The 19795-nt window shown below is 44.6% G+C and overlaps 1 protein-coding gene across 3 annotated transcripts in view; it reads left to right on the top strand.

The window, feature by feature from the left end:
• The window catches only part of ATP8A2 (ATPase phospholipid transporting 8A2), a 643075-nt gene extending 623479 nt beyond the window's left edge, over nt 1-19596 (top strand). For all 3 annotated transcript variants that reach the window (XM_032260055.1, XM_032260056.1, XM_032260057.1), the window contains exons 36-37: nt 9585-9676; nt 17162-19596. In XM_032260055.1, coding sequence (XP_032115946.1) covers nt 9585-9676; nt 17162-17259 — 190 coding nt within the window. In that variant the 3' untranslated portion in view covers nt 17260-19596. The remainder of the gene's footprint in view (nt 1-9584; nt 9677-17161) is intronic.
• The last annotated feature ends 199 nt before the right edge of the window (nt 19597-19795 follow it).

Raw genomic sequence — 19795 nt, 5'->3', positions numbered from 1 at the left:
TTTTGATTATATACCCAGAAGGGAGACTGCTGGATAGTTCTATTTTTAATTTTTTGAGGAACTACTGTTTTCCATAGTAGCTATACTAATTTATATTCCCATCAGTGGTGTACAGGGGTCCTTTTTCTCTGCATTCTCACCAACACTTGTTAGCATTCTGTTTTTTTTAATAGTAGCCTTTCTAACAAATGTGAGGTACTATCTCATTGTGATTTTAATTGGCCTTTCTCTGATGATTAGTTGAGCATTTTTCATATACTCATTGGTCATTTGTATATCTTCTTTTGAGAAATATCTCTTTGGGTCCTTTGTTCATTTTTTAATTGAGCTATGTTTTATTGATATTGTTTAAGTTCCTTGTGTATTTTGGATATTAACCTCTTATCAGACATATAGTTTGCAAATATTTTCTCCTACTCTGTAGGTTTCTCTTCACTCTGTTGATTGTTTCCTTTGCTGTGCAGAAATTCTGTTGTTTGATGTCATCACATTTGTCTATTTTTGCTTTTGGGGCCTGTGCTTTTGGAGTTATATTAAAAAAATTAGCGTCCAGACCAGTGTCATAGACCTTTTCCCCTGTCTTCCTTTAGTAACTTTAGTTTCAATTTGTATACATAAGTCTTTAATTCATTTTTAATTGTTTTTGTATGCGATGTGAGATAAGGATCAAGTTTCATTCTTCTGCATGTGAATATCCAATTTTGCCAACACCGTTTATTAAAGTGGCTGCTTTTTCTCATTGTGTGTTCTTAGCACCTTTGTTGAAAATCAATTGACCATAAATGTATGGGTTTATTTCTGGGCATTCTATTCTGCTTTATTGGTCAGTGCATTTGTTTTTATGCCAGTACCATGCCATTTTACTTACAATAGCTTTATAATATATTTTGAATACAGGGAGTTTGATGCCTTCAGCCATTTTCTTTGTGCTCAAGATTGTTTTGGCTATTGAGGGTCTTTTGTGCTTACATATAAACTTAAGGATTATTTTTTTCTATTTCTGTGAAAAATGACATTGGCATTTTGATAGGGATTGCATTGAATCTGTAGATCACTTTTTTTAACTATTGTTAAAATAGTCATACTATTGTTGACTTATCCTGAACATAGGATATCATTAATGAACATGGGATATCATTCCATATACTTGTGTTTTCTTCAGTTCTTTCATCAGTGTTTTGTAGTTTTCCCTACGTAGGTCTTTCATCTCCTTGGTTAAATTTACACTTAAGTATTTTGTGTTGTTGTTGCTCTTGTAAATGGGATTGCTTTCTTTTTCATTTTTTGATAGTTCGTTATTAGTATATGAAAACATTACTCATTTTTGTCTGTTGATCTTGTATCCTGCAACCTTACTAAATTTATTAGTTCTAACAATTTTTTGGTGGAGTCTTTAGGGTTTTCTATACATAAGATTATGTATACTAGCAAACAGAGATAATTTTGCTTTTTCCCTTTCCTATCAGGATACCTTTTATTATCCTCTTGTCTAATGGCTCTGGCTGGGACTTTCAGTTTTATGTTGAAAAGAATTGGCAAGTTCTGTAACCGTATAGGAAAAGCTTTCAACTTTTCACCATTGAGTATGATGTTAGCTATGGGTTTGCCATATATCCTTTATTGTATTGAGATATATTCCCACTATACCTGTTGAGTTTTATCATGAAAGTGTGTTGAATGGTTTTTCTGCATCTATTGAGATGATCACACAGTTTTTATATTTCATTTTGTTAATGTAGTGTGTTTATATATTTGGTGTATATTGAACCATCCTTGCATCCCAGGCACAAACCCAGCATGACTATGGTGAGTGACTCTTTTAATGTGTTGTTGAGTTCAGTTCGCTAATATTTTGTTAAGGATTTTTGTATCTATAGTCATTAGGGATATTAACCTGTAATTTTCTTTATTGTGATGTCCTTGTCTGGCTTCGGTATGAGGGTAATGCTGACTTTGTAAAATGGGTTTGGAAGTATCCCTTCCACTTAAGTATTTTTGGAAAAGTTTGAGAATTCGTATTTTTTTTTTATGTATTTGGTGGAATTCAGAAGCACAGCCACAAGGTCTTAGCCCTTTCTTTGATGGAAGACTTTTTATTACTAATCCAGCCTCCTTCCTTGTTATTGGTCAGTTGTGGTAGGTTTTAAGTGTTTAGGAACTTATCATTTCTTCTAGATTATCCAATTTGTTGCCATATGATTGTTTGTGGTAATGTTTAATGACACTTTACATTTCTGTGTATCTGCTATATCTCAACTTTCAATTCTCACTTGGGGTCTCTCGTTTTTTTCCTAGTCAGCCTAACTAGGAGTATGTAGATTTTATCTTGGAAAAAAAACCAACTGTTAGTTTCACTGATATTTTTCCATTGTTTTGTAGTCTCCATTTCATTTATTTCTGCTATGATCTTTTTTGTTTCCTTCCTTTTGCCAGCTGTAGGCTTAGTTTGTTCTTCCTTTTGTAGTTCCTCAAAGTGTAACATTAGGTTGTTTATTTCAAATCTTTCTTCTTTTTTGATGTAGACATTTATTTCTATAAGTTTCCCTCTTAGGATTGCTGTTGCTGCAACCCATAGATTTAGGTATGCTGTGTTTCCATTTTCATTTGTCTCGAATGTATTTATAATTTTGATCCATTTTAAGTTAATTTTTGTATGTGGTGGGAAAGGCCCAATTCCATTGTTTGGTGTGTAGGAATCCACTTGTCCCAGCACCATTTGCTGGAGAGATTATTCTTTTATCATTGAATGGTCTTTACATCCTTGTCAAAAATTAATTGACCATTGATGCATGAGTTTACTTCTGGACTCTCAATTATATTCTACTGATTATAAGTCTATGTCAATACCATGCTGTTTTTTATTAATGTAGTTTAGCAATAAGTTTTGAAATAGGGAAGTGCGAGTTCTATAGCTTTGTTCTTTTTTCGAGATTATTTTGGCTATTTGGGCTCCCTTATAATTCCATGTGAATCTTAAGATTAGCTTTCCTATCTTTGGAAAAAAATTGGGATTTTGATAGGAGTTACACTGAATCTGTAAAACATTTTGATTAGTATTGCTATCATAACAGTATCATCTTTCATTCCGGGAACACAGGGTATTTTTCAATTTATTAAGGGTGTCCTTAATTTTTTCAGCAGTGCTTTATAGTATTTTATGTACAGTGTTACACTTCCTTGGTAAAAATTATTGCCAAATATTTTAATCTTTTTGATTATAAATTGGGTTTTCTTAATTTTCTTATCCAATTATACATTGCTATTGTATTTGTATATACAAGTGATTTTTATTGGTTCACCTGGTGTCCTGCAACTTTACTGAACTTACTAACTCCAATAATTTGTGTGTGTTTATGTATAGTCTTTAGAATTTTTGAGACATAAGATCATGTCATGTACAAATAGAGGTAGTTTTACTTCTGTCTTTCATATTTAGATGTATTTTATTCCTTTTCCTTGCCAAACTGCTTTGGTGAGAACTTCAGTAAGTTTGTTGAATAGAAGTGGTGAAAGTTGACATCCTTGTCTTGTTCTAAACATGGAAAGATGGCTTTCGGTCTTTTACCATTAATTATGATGTTAGCTTTGGTCTTTTTAAAATTAATGCCCTTATCATGATAAGGAATTTCCCTTATATCTTTATCTTTTTTCATGATAAAAATGTCATGAAAAGGGTACTGAATTTTGTCAGTTGCTTTTTCTGCATCAATTAAAATGGTCATGTGATATATTTTCCTTCACTCTATTAATTGCTAGTATTTTGTTATTTTAGTATTAATACACTGAATTTAGTTTGCTAGAATTTAGTATTTTAAAGAGATTCTCTCTTTAAGAAAAAGGAAAACATAGATCTAAATTGTTTTTTCTGTGCCAATTTGTACTCCTCTTTTCCTCTCATTATTTCAGAATTAACCAAAGTAAATATTTGGCTGTGTTTTGTTCACCTTTTTTACTTTGTCCTTGTGAACAGATAGCTTCCAAACCACATACAGATGATATAATATTGTAAATGGTAAATGTAATCCTTTCTTACCGGTTTCAATTTTGAGCTTTTCCAATATTATTATTCATGAGAAATTTTATTCTATCTATTCACAATGATCTTCTTTCCTCCAAAGAAGAGAAGGGTAAATTGGAAAAATAATGTTCCTTGACATTTCAACATTGGAGTGCATGGAGAAATCAGTGCCTCTGACACCTCTAGTAGAGTGTTTTTATAAGATCTGGTTCCCGTATTATGACCTTAAAGCTTTGTCACATCCATTGCTGTTTTAAAAGTCAGAAAAGGTTGTTCCTAAGGATTGCAAGACTGCAAAGAATAGTTCTGTGATTGTGTTCTGTAGGCATGGTGTTTTCCAGTAGTTGGTTCAGTGAAATAACAGATTATTTATAGAAACCAGGTGGAATCAATATGATGAGCTGAGCTAACTCAAAAAAGATCTTTCCAAACACACATTAATGTTAGGTGAAATATAAACAAAGGAAGGCTCTCAAAATGTAACTAAGCTCAAAAGAACCAGACGGAAATCCAGATACCAAAAATAGAGCCATCAAAGCCAGCAGGGTTAGAGGAGGTGAAGCCGAGGAGGCTGCATAGGAGTATCAGACCATGCAAAGGGCTCAGAGGCAGAGGTTTCAGGGGTTAATGCAGGGAGGGAGCACCTTAGTCCCATGTGCTTTATAACAAAACCCTATGCATAAAGTTGCAAATTTTGCAGGGATGCCATTTTAGTGAAACAAAAACTAGAAAAATTTTACTCCTTAGATTGACAGAGAAGCAATGAGTCATACTGTAGCCACAGGGAAATAGATGAAAGAAAGAATTACCCACTAGAAACTGGAAGCCCACGCTTATATATGAGGTCCGATTTCAGGCTAGCCAATGCTACATACTGTTAATATACAATTGATGTAACCCATAGGGGCCAGAAGAGGCAAAAGAAAACTCATTCTGAACAACTAGAGCGTACACAGGAAATGAACCGCAATGAAGGAGAGTCCTTCTGTACTAAGGATAGGAAAATTAGCTTCCCAGTAGCTGGAATTGCAAGAAAAGTCTGAAAGAGTCTATAAAACACCGATGAAGCCGGGCGCGGTGGCTCAAGCCTATAATCCCAGCACTTTGGGAGGCCGAGGCGGGTGGATCACAAGGTCAAGAGATCGAGACCATCCTGGTCAACATGGTGAAACCCCGTCTCTACTAAAAATACAAAACATTAGCTGGGCATGGTGGTGCGTGCCTGTAATCGCAGCTACTCAGGAGGTTGAGGCAGGAGAATTGCCTGAGCCCAGGAGGCAGAAGTTGCGGTGAGCCAAGACCGCGCCATTGCACTCCAGCCTGGGTAACAAGAGTGAAACTCCGTCTCAAAAAAAACACCGATGAAAGAAGATACAGAAATCAGAAAGCAAGAGGAGGTTGGTAGGTAAGAACAGGTGGAATTGGAAGAAAAATAAAACACATAGACATGAAAAGTCTAGTGATTTAAATTAAAACATATTGGAAGATTACTAAGTAGTTTAGATAAAGCTGAAGGGAGAAGGGAAATTAAAAACCTGGAAGAGATTTGGGGATGTGGAAGATAGAATGAGATCGATATAGAGATATTACAGATAGAAGTTCCAGGAGAAGGAGGAATAGAGAGCGGAGTTGAGGCAGGAATCTCAGTGTTTTCTGTAAGTGAAGATCAACAAACCTTCAAGCTATTGTAGCTTTCCAGACCTGAGCAGCTGAACAGGATATAAAAACAAACCTCTACCCAGTCATACTAAATATTGTCATGAAACTACAGCCCATCAAAGACAAAGGGAATTATTGCAAAAGCAACCGGAAGGAAAAGACAGATTCCCTGCAAAAATAAAAAAAAGGCAAACTGAGTAAGCTTCAGTGCTGATGACAAGAGGAGACAGGAAAATCAGAGTTGTGTGTTCTGAAGTGCTTGCATTGTTCAAAACAGGGGTTAAATTATTTTCTAACTTTTGGCCTTGTCAAATATGCAGGCTAGAAATGTAAGGGTGACCACTAAAATAAATAATGCAGTATTCCTCTCAACCAAAAAAAAAAAAAAAAAAAGCAAAGAAAAAGCCTGATAAACAAGAAGCATAACATAAATGACAACATACGTATGTTTAAATGTCACTGTATATTAATTACCCATACATATCTATGGAGCAACAGTATAAATATAAGACTGGAAAGTTGTTTCTTTTTTACAGAAGGGGAAGAATGGGGAGTATAAGGAATTTGTATTTGAGATTTTTTTCTTTTATGAAAATCGGAAGCAGTTATCGTAGTTAGGCCTGCTCCTGACATTTGCAGGACTTGGCATAACACTACCAACAGAGACCGTGAACCATGCGTAAATATGTGAAACTATAAATCAAGCTAGCAAAGAATTCTGTGCTTTTATGATGACACCTTCATAAAGTCTGGTGCACTTCCTGATTCCTCGCTTACTTGAAGGCCTTAGTCGGGACAAGGCAGCCTGGGAAAGAGCTCACTTCCTGGACACCCCCTCTTTGCTTCAGAACCCCAGCTCTGCCCTGCACTCTGAGGGCATCTGCACACGTGTGGTATGGTGGACATCCTAGCCCACACATCCAGTTTCTGTTCATATACCATGCAAAAAGCACCCCTTGGCCACCCCCACAGGCCTGGGGTGTGCACATATGGTCTGCTTTTAGGGGGCTGGAGCTCAGGATGAAGTTGAGTTAGCCTTAAATGCAGGCCTGGGGGTCACTGAGGAGGGACTTCTAAGGTCCCAAATAACCGAGGTGGTGGAGGCAGGCCTGGGCAGGGGGTGGATGTACCTCCTCAGCTGTGGACCCCTCACCATGTGTGGAAAAAGGGCTGTGGGACAGAGTGGGCCTCTGAAGCAAGGAGTCGCGTTTTTAAACAATATTTCATTATAGGCCGAGCACGGTGGCTCACGCCTGTAATCCCAGCACTTTAGGAGGCCTAGGTGGGCAGATCACCTGAGGTCACAAGTTCGAGACTAGCCTGGCCAGCATGGCTAAACCCAGTCTCTACAAAAATACAAAAATTAGCAGGGTGTGGTGATGTGCACCTATAATCCCAGCTACTCGGGAGGCTGAGGCAGGAGAATCGCTTGAACTCTGGAGGCGGAGGCTGCGGTGAGCCAAGGTTGTGCCACTGCACTCCAGCCTGGGCAACAGAGCAAGACTCTGCCTCAAAAACAAAAATTAAAAAAAATCATTATTAAAAAAAGAGAGAGAAAAGCATACAACACCCCAGACGGCATCTGCCAGCACGGGAGCCCTGCCAGCAAAGCCCCATCTGATCTTTGTCAAGTTATTTGATACAGCTGAGTCTGTTCTCTCACCTGCCTGGTGAGAGAACAACATATGTGATTTCAACGATCCTTCTCACTTCTGAGGATCTGTGACATTCTCATAAGCCCCATCACAAGGAGGAGCTTCTGGGATGCCCAGGGTGGTTCAGGAGGCATGTACCTATGGCCCAGGGGTGTGGGGGCAGAGCGTAGTCCTGCATGGTCCCCAGCTTCTGAGGAAATAATGTATTAGGTGCCTTTTATGTCCCCATGTGGGGCCTGGATGGTGAGGGTACCCTGGGGCCAGGCAGCGGGAAGAGCGCCCTCTGAGCACAGTGCCTTTTATTTTGTGCAGGAGTCACGGCCAATGCTGGGCACATGTTAGACAGGGAGGACAGGCCCTTCTTTATACCTGCCACATTCTGAAACCAGGCAGCACAGGGAGCTGCAGACAGTCGATGATGTCAGCTACACAGAGGGACAGGTGCCACGGGCTCACTCCTGTGTCTGCACATCTGTGCCGTCCAGGGCAGTTGCTCAGCTGGACCCAGTGAGATTAATTTGGCCTATGGAAGAGGAGAGGGGAGGAGAACCAGTGTGAAAGGATGGAGAAAGTATTTTTCTTCCTTAGCTGTGAGACGTTTTGCCGAGCTTAGCTAGCTGAGGCTCACCCTTAATTGGCAATGAATTAAACATTGTTATTTCAACCAAGGGGATCAGAAATGCTCTCTCTTGGAAATTCAAAATGAACTTCGGCTCAAAGAACTGTGAAGAACAGCCAGGGCCTCACTTCTTTTTCGATGGCCCTGGGGGAAGTAGGCGGCCTGCGGTCATGGGAGGGGCCTCCTCAGGCTCCAGACTAACGATTGGGGTTGAAGGGGTGGTACATGGGATCCAAGGACCTGCGGCTTCTACAACTCCATATGTCCTGACGTTCCCACAAACGCAATGGGGCTGTATTCGTCTGCCTGGGCTGCCGCAATAAGGTACCATAGACTGTGTGGCTTAAACAGCAGAAATGGATTTTGTCACAGTCTGGAGGCTGGAAGTCCAAACTCGAGCTATCTACAGGTTGGTTTCTCGTGCGGGCTCTGTCCTTGGCTTACAGGTGGCTGCCTGCACCACGGTCTTCCTTCATCTCCCATTCCTATTAGGACAGCACCCATGCTGGATTAGGGCCATCCTAATAACCTCATTTCACCTTAATGACCACTTTAAAGGCCCTATTTCCAAATGCAGCCCCATTCTGAAGCCAGAGAGGTGAGGACTTCAACATGTGAATTTAGGGGCGACACCATTCAGCCCATAATCTATTATGCCTCGAGGGCACTGGCAAACTCCTGTAATGACAAGCAAAATGACAGCCTGGTAGTAAAAATCAAAGCACTTTGGCCTGCCTGGGCAGTTTTCAAGCACTCCCTTTAGGTTTATAGAAATAAACAGGTTGGGCATGGTGGCTCACACCTGCAATACCAGCACTTTGGGAGGCCAAAGCGGGAGGACCACTTGAAGCCAGGAGTTTGAGACCAGCTTGGGCAGCAAAGCAAGGCCCTGTCTCTACCAAAAAAAAAAAAAAAAAAACAAAGTTTAAAATTAGCCAGGCATGGTGGTGCACACCTGAGGTCCCAGCTACTCAGGAGGCTGAGGTGGGAGAACTGCTTGAGCCCAGGAGCTCCAGGCTGCAGTGAGCTGTGATTGTGCCAGGCACTCCAGTCTGGACGACAGTGAGATCCCCATCTTTTGAAAAAATAGAATAGCCAAGCTCCACATTTCTTCACAACAGCGGCAACCTTGAAGGGAGTAGGTTCAGGAAAGGCAGGGATTGCTCCTTAGCCGTGTGTTTTAGGAGAAAAGTTGCCTTGATTTTCATTGGGGGTCCAAATAATCAAGTTCTGCGGAACGCAGCGGGCCTGTGGCTGGGGTCCCGAGGCCTCGGCGGGGCTGTCACCCCGTGCAGTGCAGGGGCTGCAGGCAGGAGCGAGGCGCGGAGACGCTCACCCTGAAACAGGCCGCCCCTTGCGGAAATGCCCTGGGAAGCCCAGCGTCCCGCGGGTATGGACCGGGCACATGCGCCCCTCCGCGGGGAGGGGGCGCTGGCTGAGGGAGGGGCTGGAAACCGCGTCTTCCACAGCGGGGAGCCAGCCTCGAGGCGCCCAGATGGCATCTGCTGGCAATCAGGGGCAGCCGGTGAAGCACCACGCCTTCCCCCACCCCCCACCCTAGTCCGTCTGTCTCATTGTACCACCCGAGTGTGGCGGGGACCCGAGACTGACGCGCTGGCTTTATCATCCGCAGGCTGAATGAGCGCGACCGCCTGATCAAGAGGCTGGGCCGGAAGACGCCCCCGACGCTGTTCCGGGGCAGCTCCCTGCAGCAGGGCGTCCCGCGTGAGTGCAGCGGGGGGGCGGGGGCGCTGATGGAGTTGTGGGTGTCGGTGGGGGCGGGGGCTGGTGGGGACCGGGTGGGTCCTGATGGGGGATGGGGGCGGGGCCGCCTTGGGAAGTAGAACTTCAAAATGTGTATTTGGCCCCAGGAACGTGCAGCTTGAGTGTAGGTAATGCCCTGGGACCACAAAACCCTTAAAGTCCTGATGTGGCTAAGATCCTTACGTCAGCCTCCCAAGAGGAGTTTTTTTTTAAGGCTGAAGCAGTATGACCTTTAACTGTTGCCCCTAGAGATAGCAATACGCACCGTTTTGTGTAGTATTGCCATATTCATTGAAACAATGACCATCATTGGGGAAAAATGTGTCCATGCTTCTCCCAGGAAGGCTGCTCCATGTCTGAGGCGTCCCCCTGCCACCCCCGCCCCCACCTCCAGATTCCCTCTTCCCTGACCCCTACTTTGGAGCTCAGCGGGAGCTCATGGGCTTGTTTTTAGCAATCCAGTCATCAGATCTCAGCTGCCACAGATCCAGGCCGCCTTCCCAAGGGCCAAGGCCAACCCAGCCCTGCCTCTCTGGGCCCTGTGGCCTTCTCCAGCCCCTCTCCACCCCATCAAGGGCACATGCCAGCTCTTCCTCCCATACCCGCTCCCTGCCTCCCTTTCCCTTCCTGAAGAGTTTAGAGGGAAACGACTGGTCCAAAGAGATGAGTTGGAATGGGTGCTGTGGCTCCCGCCCGTAATCTCAGCACTTTGGGAGGCTGAGGCAGGTGGATCACTTGAGGTCAGGAGTTCGAGACCAGCCTGACCAACATGGTGAAAGCTCGTCTCTACTAAAAATACAAAATTAGCTGGGTGTGGTGGCATGTGCCTATAATCCCAGCTACTTGGGAGGCTGAGGCAGGAGAATCACTTGAACCCAGGAGGTGGAGGTTACAGTGAGCCAAGATCACACCATTGCACTCCAGTGTGGGCAAGAAGAATGAAACTTCATCTCAAAAAAAAAAAAAAAGAAGAAGAAAGAAAGACACAGATAGGTTTATGAACGTGAAGAATCGTTGTTCCCATAGGATAGGCAGTGAACGATCTGTGTTCAGTTGAGCTTCACCTATCAACAGGTATTTGCAGACTTTCTCAAAGGAAAGAGGAGGAGGGAGACAGAATATCATCGCCTTTCAGTAACGTACTCCCTGTCTTCACTTTCCCATGTGGAATATCATATGGAAAGAAGGGGACTGACGTGCTTCTGTCCTTTAATGCTCCACTGTCCAGGAGATGGTAATGCTGCCCCAAGGACACAAAGCAGAGGCTCAGGTCAGAAAGTGGCTGACCCAGCATTGCTCAGTGACATGCCCTGAGGTCTGGACTGCAGCCTCAGACTCTCACCCAAGAGAGAGTTCAAGTCAAGAGGTTTGATGGGATGGGAGTGCTGACTGTTGGGCAGCCCTCTGGAGATGGGCTGCCTGGGTTCCTGTCCCTGCTCCCCTGCTTTTTTGTGACCTTGGGCAAGTTACTTAATGTCTGTTTCTGTATCTGAAAAGTTGGGTAATATGAGAATTTACTGGATGCTAGAGGTTCAGTCTAGGCCCTGTCACCCACAGCTGCACAGAAAGCCAACCACTGAGACAATTTTTGCCAAGGGAGAAGGCTTTATCTGGTGCTATAGCCAAGAAGGTAGCAGATTAGTCTCAAATCCGACTCCCTGACTGACTAAAATTAGGGGTTTAGAGAGCAAGGAAGAAATGTAACAATGTGTAAGAAAACCAGAATCAGGAGGGGTAAGGAAGCAATCAAGATGAATGAGGGGCTTGGCATCCCATCGTCTGGATGGGATCCTTGGGTGAGTTTCAGATCTTTGATACTGTTTGTTTGTTTTGTTTTGTTTTGTTTTTTGGGACGGAGTCTTGCTCTGTTGCCAGGCAGGAGTGCAGTGGCGTGATCTCGGCTCACTGCAACTCCACCTCCCAGGTTCAAGCAATTCTCCTGCCTCAGGCTCCCGAGTAGCTGGGACTACAGGTGCATGCCACCATGCCCAGCTAATTTTTGCATTTTTAGTAGAGATGGGGTTTCACCATGTTGGCCAGGATGGTCTTGATCTCTTGACCTCGTGATCCGCCTGCCTCGGCCTCCCAAAGTGCCGGGATTACAGATGTGAGCCACCATGGCCTGCCTCTTTGATACTTTTTGGGAGGACTGGGAAGTCCTTACCTGAGGAAGAAACTCAGATAAAACAAATTTAAGTGTCCAGCTTTAAGACCAGAAGGGCCATTTCTGTTTTCCCAAAAAAAAAAAAAAAAAAAAAACCTGTCTGTGGGACTATTGGGTTGGTTTCAATTAGGAGGATTAAATGAGATTATAAAGTACCTAGAACAGTACAGGCAATATAGAGTCCCATCAATGTTGGGTATTATTAGTCTGCCATTATCTCAATAATTTGGGGAAACTTACATATTTCTCTAAAATTTTATTTTCTCCTATGGAGAAAAAAGAATTTTAATGATATACATCTTACACAGTCCTTGTGAGTCTTCACTACAGTATGTGTAAAGCACCTTCTGTATCCAGACACAGAGAAAACATGTACAGGTTCCCAGAACTCTACAGGGTCTGTTCTGTAGAGCCGTGTTGCCTCTCTGATGAATGTTTCGAAATAACCGTAGACAGAATATACACGATATATATGCTGTGATCAAAGACAGAGTGAGAATTTTTATGGGAGAGTCATAAATGTCTCAAGACAACTACTAAATGCTTTTCTTAAGTCAATATTTTGAAGGCCAAAAAAAATCTACTGAATAAATATAAGAAAGAAGAAGGCTTCTAAAATCACACCGCATTTTTTAAACACTCAGTGACTAGTACTAGAACCTGATGGGTAACTTATTAGGATGTTTCTGTGACTAACAGCCAGAGAAGACCGCCGGGTGGTCAGAACTGGTCCTGGGGGTGCAGGACTGGCGTATAGCAGGTCTCAGCCATTGATGTTCCCCCTGGGTCTGTTGAGGAAACTGGCAGGAAAAACTCTAATCTTGGTAGTACTTTTAGTTCCTGTGAGCCACCAACATACACTGTTCCTAATCAGCATTTCCTACACAGTCTGATTTCCTCATTGTCCCCATGGTCTCCTCATTTCTGTGGCTATTGGGAATCTTTCCAGACAGGAAGCTGCTATTTTCATTAAGATCCTATCAGAGCTCAGATTCAAAGGAATGCTACTTAAAGGGAGTTCTATTCCAAAATAATGAAAAAAATGTCATGATTTTATGGCCTTCACCACATGTTCTACCCGGAGAAGACAAAACAACTAAGAAATCCATCTATCCTCCCACCTCCTGTCACCTACACGATTCTGTCCTCCGTTCTGGCTATGGCAATTTAGAAAACAGATGTGTTAGGAAGCCAGCCAGAGAGGGTTCACAGTTAGTTGGGTCCATGAGAGCTCCTTCCAGGCCCCCATCAGGACTTTCTGGCTGTTAGGACTTCCTGAAAGATGAGTTAGAGCGGAGAAATGCAGAGGGCTGGAGGCTTCCTCTGAGCTGCCCATTTGGATGCAAATGTCAGTTAAAGGTTCATTAGGCAGTCTGCATCTTCATCAGGTGGGGCGGGTCGCTGGGCAGGCAGGGCTGGCTGAGTGGTGATGGTGTCTGTTTTTCCAGTGAAACTCCCCTCTTGACACCTTGAACTCCCACCAGGCCTGGTTTCTAAGAGGAAAATGTTTTATCTGAAATTTTACCTGAACCTGGGAGGACTCCCTCTCCCGAGATAAACCTATCAGGCCCTCCTCCTTCCACTCTTGAATTGTAGAGTCCACTTTTATTCTCAGTGAAGGTTAAGAAAGTCTTAGCGCAGAACAGGCTGGAAATGTGGTGCTAGGTGCACCCAGTGGAAACTAGAGAGGATGGTGGGAGACATTTAACACAGACCTGAGGGTGCTCTGCCTACCCTGGGAGGTTTGCAACAGGAGGAACTCCTCTGTCTGTCTCTTCAAAGGGAAACCTCAAAACCCTTCCCACCCCAGGGGAGCCAAATCATCCTGCTGCAATGCCACGGGAGCCCCTTGTGGCCGTGGCACTAATGCACACAGAAGAAGTGACAGAATAATGAGCTGAAGAAACCCCCAGAGTTGGGTTTGCAGAGGACACAGACATGTTATGGAAAACAAGATAAATAAAAGAAAAAGCTTTTGTACCTTTCATTTGAACAGGGAGTAGATATTCCAAAGGCTAAGGTACTCTTCCCAAAAGCACACACCCAAACTGATTTTTATGTCTCCACGAGTTTCTCCATGAGAAAAAAAGCAGGCCAAAAAAGACATAAGAATTGTTCCTTTTGGATAGACTGTTGCCCCTGGCCCTTTCTTTCTGGCATGGATGTGGAGGCCTCCGTGTTGGTGCAGTGTGAACTGGCACTGAGAGAAGGAGAGAATCCTGCAGCCTGCGTGTGACTGGGCATGACATGTCCTGGAGCCCATAGAGAGGAGCGGAGCTGGAGAGAACTTGGGCCTTGCCTGGTCCAGGCCATTTAATTTACAGAAAAGTACACCAAGACCCAGGGGGCTTACAGAGCCCAAAGTCACATGGACAGGTAGCAGCAAGCAAGGGCTAGAACCACCCTTTCTTTCTTGGCCACCATGTGACCCCATGCTTCAGCCACTTGGGGTCCCCAGAATCTGAGATAAAAACCAGCGAGCAGAGAAAGACGCCTTCAGGGTGGAGAGCTCAGCAGTGCTCAGCGTGCCCCCAGGAGAGTTTATAAAGAGTGTGTCCGGTTCTTTGGGGTGACTGTTTCTTACTCAGAACCGCTTCTGTAGGACTGAGGTGCAGGCCCTGGGTGGTGCAGCAGCTGTGGAATCAGTGGCCACCCTGCCATCGCAGCCGCTGTCCTGCCAGGCCCCCTTAGGAAGACATCAGATGTGTACTAGAACAATCCTTATTCAATCAAGGACTGGAGGATGGAAATTGTCCAAGTTGGCCACACTACATCGCCTTGTTACTGGAGCAGACGAGGCAGTATTATTTGCTCTATTTTGCTTTGAAACATCCCAAGGAAAGACGTCTCCTCTTTGACTGCAGTAAGAATGCTTCACAAAGAGCACCTTGTACAGGATTTGGGGTGGGAGTGTGTGTGCCACACGGTGCCGGAGGGAGGCAGGAGGCTGGGGCAGCTCCTCCAAACCAGGCAATGGAGGTTTCTTTGTCCCTGCTGATCTCTGATTAAGCAACTTGGTGAAAATCCAAAAGCTCTTAGGAGAACAGGAATGGTGGCATTTGCTCTTCAGTGCTTGGAAGCAGATCATGTGAAGACTCTGAAGCTCTGAGAATCAAAACACAGCCACCTCATCAGTGAGTTCAAGTGCACTGGATGTGGGCCCAAGGCTGGAACAAGCATGTCTGCCCCCAAGGGAGTTCCCCTCCCGGCTGGTGCTGCCTTCAGGCTCAGGGACCCACCTGCTTCTCTACCCAGCAATCAGGGGCTCACACCAGTCTTCACCATGGCTACCACGTGGTGGTAATTTTTGGTTCATGGGTTTTGTTTTGCTAGAAATAGAAGTGAGCAAGTAGACAAAAGCCCCCTGTGGAAAATTCCTCTGTTGCTCCGTTCACGTTGGCTCAGCTTGCGTCACCTTCTCTCCGGCCCGCTGCCTCTTCCACCCATGGCCTCACTGGTCTGGGGCCTCCTCCCTGCTGCTCAGCCCATGTCCTTATTCAACTCTCAGGCCACCCCTGCAGAAATCCCATGCCTCCCCAGATAACCCCCCTGAGCCTTTGGGGTTCGCAGGCAGTGGCTGGAAGGCATGCTCTCTGGAAGAGCCGGGAAGGCATGCTCTCTGGAAGAGCCGGGAAGCCAGCCCAGGACTGGGACTTTCAGTCATGGGAACACACAGAGTAAGAAAACGCCTGAGTGTCTTGTTTTAAAGCCTCCTCTTCTCCATCCCGCGAGGACTCTTCTGTTTCGTTACTGTACGTCTTGATACTCTAGAAATTTCATTTTGAGGAAATTAACAAGCCGTTTAGGAACTGATACATGGGCACATTTTCTGACAACTTTTCTCCTTTTAAAGAGTATGACACTGAACACACAGCTCCCTTGATAAGTTGTAGGCATGCATGGATGGAAGTCAAGAGTGTCAGGTTTTTGATTGTGTTGTCTTTTGGCCGAATGTGTAATTGAGCTGTGGGACTTTTCCATACCCCTGACAGAAGGGTTGGCCATGGAGCGCGGCGCTTATAGATGTCTTTCTGTTGGAAGGGCCCGCTGGAGGCAAAGCCCCACTCTGGGCTTGTGAACACTAAAGCTCTCCCTCAGCTCTAGAGTGTGGACCCTGAGTTTGCTTCCCAGCTCTGCCACTCACGAAGTCTGCACCTTGGGCAGGTCACAAAAATCTCTGTGCCTCAATTTTCCCATCTGTGAAGTGGGAGGAATATAATCACATATCTCATAGGGTTTCTAGGAGGAGTAAATGAGCTATATTTTATAGAACAGCATCTTAGACACATGGCATTTAATGAGTATTAGCTATTATTTATTTTATTAGTAGTATATAAACTGATTGTATGAGAACAGTCTTCCTGTGGCCACAGGTCCAACAGTCACTAAATTCTTTTTGACTTTATTGTGTAATCTTTTTCTTTCTTTACATGGAAACAAACCTACTCTGATTACTTATTACCACTCCAGATCAGTCTGATTTAAAAACAGGGCTCCGTGTGGCGGCTCACATCTATAATCCCAGCACTTTGGGAGGCCAAGGCGGGCAGATTGCTTGAGGTCAGGAGTTTGAGACCAGCCTGGCTAACATGGCGAAACGCCGTCTCTGCTAAAAATACAAAAAATTAGCTGGGCGTGGTGGCACATGCCTGTAGTCCCAGCTACTCAGGAGCCTGAGGCAGGAGAATCACTTGAACCCTGGAGGCAGAGGTTGTAGTAAGCCAAGATTGTGCCACTGCACTCCAGCGTGGGTGACAGAGCAAGACTCTATCTCAAATAAATAAATAAATAAATAAACAAACACAGGAAGGCTCCACGCATCATGTGCATTTTGCCAGCTTGCACTTTTAGTGTTGTGTGTGTTTTCCCTGGCATGTTTACAGCTTCATAAATTAGCCAGCTGTCCTACAGCATCAGGCCGACAGGAGTACTTCCTCTTAATTGGCAGTGGGAAAGTGGAGACGGGGACTGATGACCCACTGTGTATGATTCCCACACTGAGCTCAGATGCAGCCCCCCAGAAATAGGAAACCTACCCTTGGAGCCCTTCCCATCCCAGCATCAGCAGCTAGAACCATGGGACCCCAATCAGCCTCATGGCCATCACTGCCCCTCTATGGCCACAGGTTTCTTCATCTCACGCCTCCACCTATTCAAGGCTAAGGAGGCCAGGTGTCGCATACCACTCACCTGCATGCTGCCAAAAAAGCAGCTCATTTTAAACCTAGTGTGCTCCCCCAATTCTCCTGTTAACCAGTTTCCCCTGTGTGCTTCACTTTCAGACGGGTATGCTTTTTCTCAAGAAGAACACGGAGCTGTGAGTCAGGAAGAAGTCATCCGTGCTTATGACACCACCAAAAAGAAATCCAGGAAGAAATAAGACGTGAATTTTCCTGACTGATCTTAGGAAAGAAATTCCATTTGTTGCACCCGGCGTTAAAACATCTTTGTCAGAAAAGACTGGCGTCAGCAGCCAAAACACCAGAAAACACATTTCTGTGGCCTTAGCCAAGCGGTTTGTTAGTTACATATTCCCTCGCAGACCTGGAGAGTACACCGCAGGGGAAGCCATCTTTTCCCTCCCAATTTGTCTGCAGTGCTTAGCCTGACTTTTGTGTACGTCGTCATGAAGCATTCAACTGTGCTCTGTGAGGTGTGAAATTAAAAACATTATGTTTCACCAATATTTAAACATCAGTACTAGTTGTCCCGGGAGAAGGGGAAAGGAGTTTTATGTTGCGTGAGAGGCCCATCCTGTGTAATTGGAGCAGGGCACACTTGCTTCCTGTTTGGTTAACTCACAGATTAAGTCCAACGGGCCACATGCAGACTTCACTGTAGGCAGGTTGCTCTCCTGTTTCGTTTGTATGAAGTTGGCATAAACTTCTTGATTGCAGTGAAATCACAAAAATCTATTCCAGGGTGGTCAACGTGAGAACATTTATTTGAATCTCTTTGCCACATTTCCAGCAGGGTGAACCCACTGATGCTCTGGCAGAATCTTACGCACCCTCTCCAGGTGCACTCGGCCCAGTCCCGCCACCGTGTCCAGGTGCCCCTCACCCCCACGTCTGCTGCATGGCTGGCCATGGCGCTCAGTGCATGGCAGCTGGTGGGCAGCCAACCCAAACCCGCGCCTTTCCTTGTTCCACTGCAGACTCAGATACAGATGCGAAAAATTCCTTCTTCCACCGCCCTTCTCGTTCTGTAAAGAAAAGAAACATAGCCTTTTCTGCATATATTCTAAATGTCTCTTTGCCTCTGTCTGACATGGGGCCACCACGCAGGTCAGAGTGGTGGTAGAACCCTTCAGCACTCCCAGCCGCCGTCAGGCTCTGAATACTCACCTCCCAACCTCCGGACTGCCCGGCCTTTGGCATCCACTTATATTAGAACCCATGCTTGTTTCAGAGCACATTTTGGACTTTCACTGTTGGGAACTGAATGGATTTATAACGTGCCTGTGCAGCGACGGAACGCACCTGTCGCTCTTAGCTCTAGAGTCAGAGGATGAGTAAACCCAGTTCCAAGAGTATAGGACATTGAGCGGGGAGAACAAGATAGCCACAGAAGTCCTCAGAAGGAGAAGGAAGGGCACGGAGACACTGAGAGGAGGACACAGAGGAATCGCCACCAGATCTCTGCAGTAGAAACTCTGAAATAAGCCTGAGACCCAGACAATTGTCATGATCAGCCCAGTGTGCATTAAAGCTTAAACAAGACCTTTACACACAGTTTTAATTCCAGACGTTTCAGGGAAGCACCTTTTTAAAAATATACTGACATGGTTTCCTTTCTGTATCCCATCTGTGTTAGACACAGGTACCTATCGGCATACGGCGCATCCTGAATTCTAAGACAAGGAAGGGAAGTGCTGAGTCACTGACTTTCCCAACTGCAGAGTCCCACACTCTTAAATCTAACCAGAACCTAGATGCCCTCAGGCATGAATGTGAGCACCTGGAGCCCTTAATAAACAACCTGCCTGGAGCCCTGTTCTCTGCTCTGCTTGCAAACCAGATTTCGGATGGCCTAAATACTTCTGGCAACTGTTACTGGTGAAAATGGGAGTTGAGAGCATGTTTTGGATTTTCACTGTTGGGAACTGAATGAAATTATAACGTGTCTGTGCAGCGAAGGAGCACACCCATCACTCTTAGCTCTAGAGTCAGAGGATGAGTAAACCCTATGGGGATGAACGTGCTAAATTAGGAAATAAGACATTAGTGCACTTTGCTTCCTAACCCTTCATTTTCAGAAATCTACAACTTATTGGGCATGGAAATAATTTAAAATATGATGTGCATTGACTAAGAAAACCAGTCTTCACCTGTGAGGTGACCAGAATGCAGAGAGGGCCTGAGGGGCAGCAGAACAACGCCATTCACATTGCTGAGGCTCCCAAAAGGGCCGTTTCTTTCTCCCCAAGGTGCATAAAGCATTTTTAAATACTAGAGCACCCAGCAAGACTGAAGGACTGTCACGCAGGAGCTACAACACGAAATGTGCCTATGACTAACACGACAAACCCAGAAAGATGATGACCAAAATACCCAGAGGAGAAATGAAAACTGGAACTGAATGTGCTTTAGGCATCTTAACTGTTAGTGCCTGGTTTCGTTTGGGAACTAAGCCCGTTTGGAAAGAGTGGATTAAAAACTCAAATCTTTGTCAGGCAATTAGCTCTGTCTTGAACTTGAAGCCTTCCAAATCAGAATTATGAATTTAAGTGTGTGTTTGTGTTTGGGGATTTTGTTTTTATTTCTTAGAGTTCATATTTTTCTGGGATTTAAGTATACAGGTGTATTTACCTATTCACTTGAGAAGAAGACTAAACAGTCTTTGCAATGATGACAGATGCATAAGGAAGAAAACATTAAAAGAGATGATTTTCTGTCCTCTTATGTGGTTGAGCA

The sequence above is a fragment of the Sapajus apella genome, unplaced genomic scaffold (assembly GCF_009761245.1).
Source record: "Sapajus apella isolate SASKATOON/1434 unplaced genomic scaffold, GSC_monkey_1.0 scaffold114, whole genome shotgun sequence".
Taxonomy (NCBI): domain Eukaryota; kingdom Metazoa; phylum Chordata; class Mammalia; order Primates; family Cebidae; genus Sapajus; species Sapajus apella.
The sequence above is the reverse complement of the archived record's forward strand: the minus strand, read 5'-3'. Positions and strand labels throughout refer to the sequence as shown.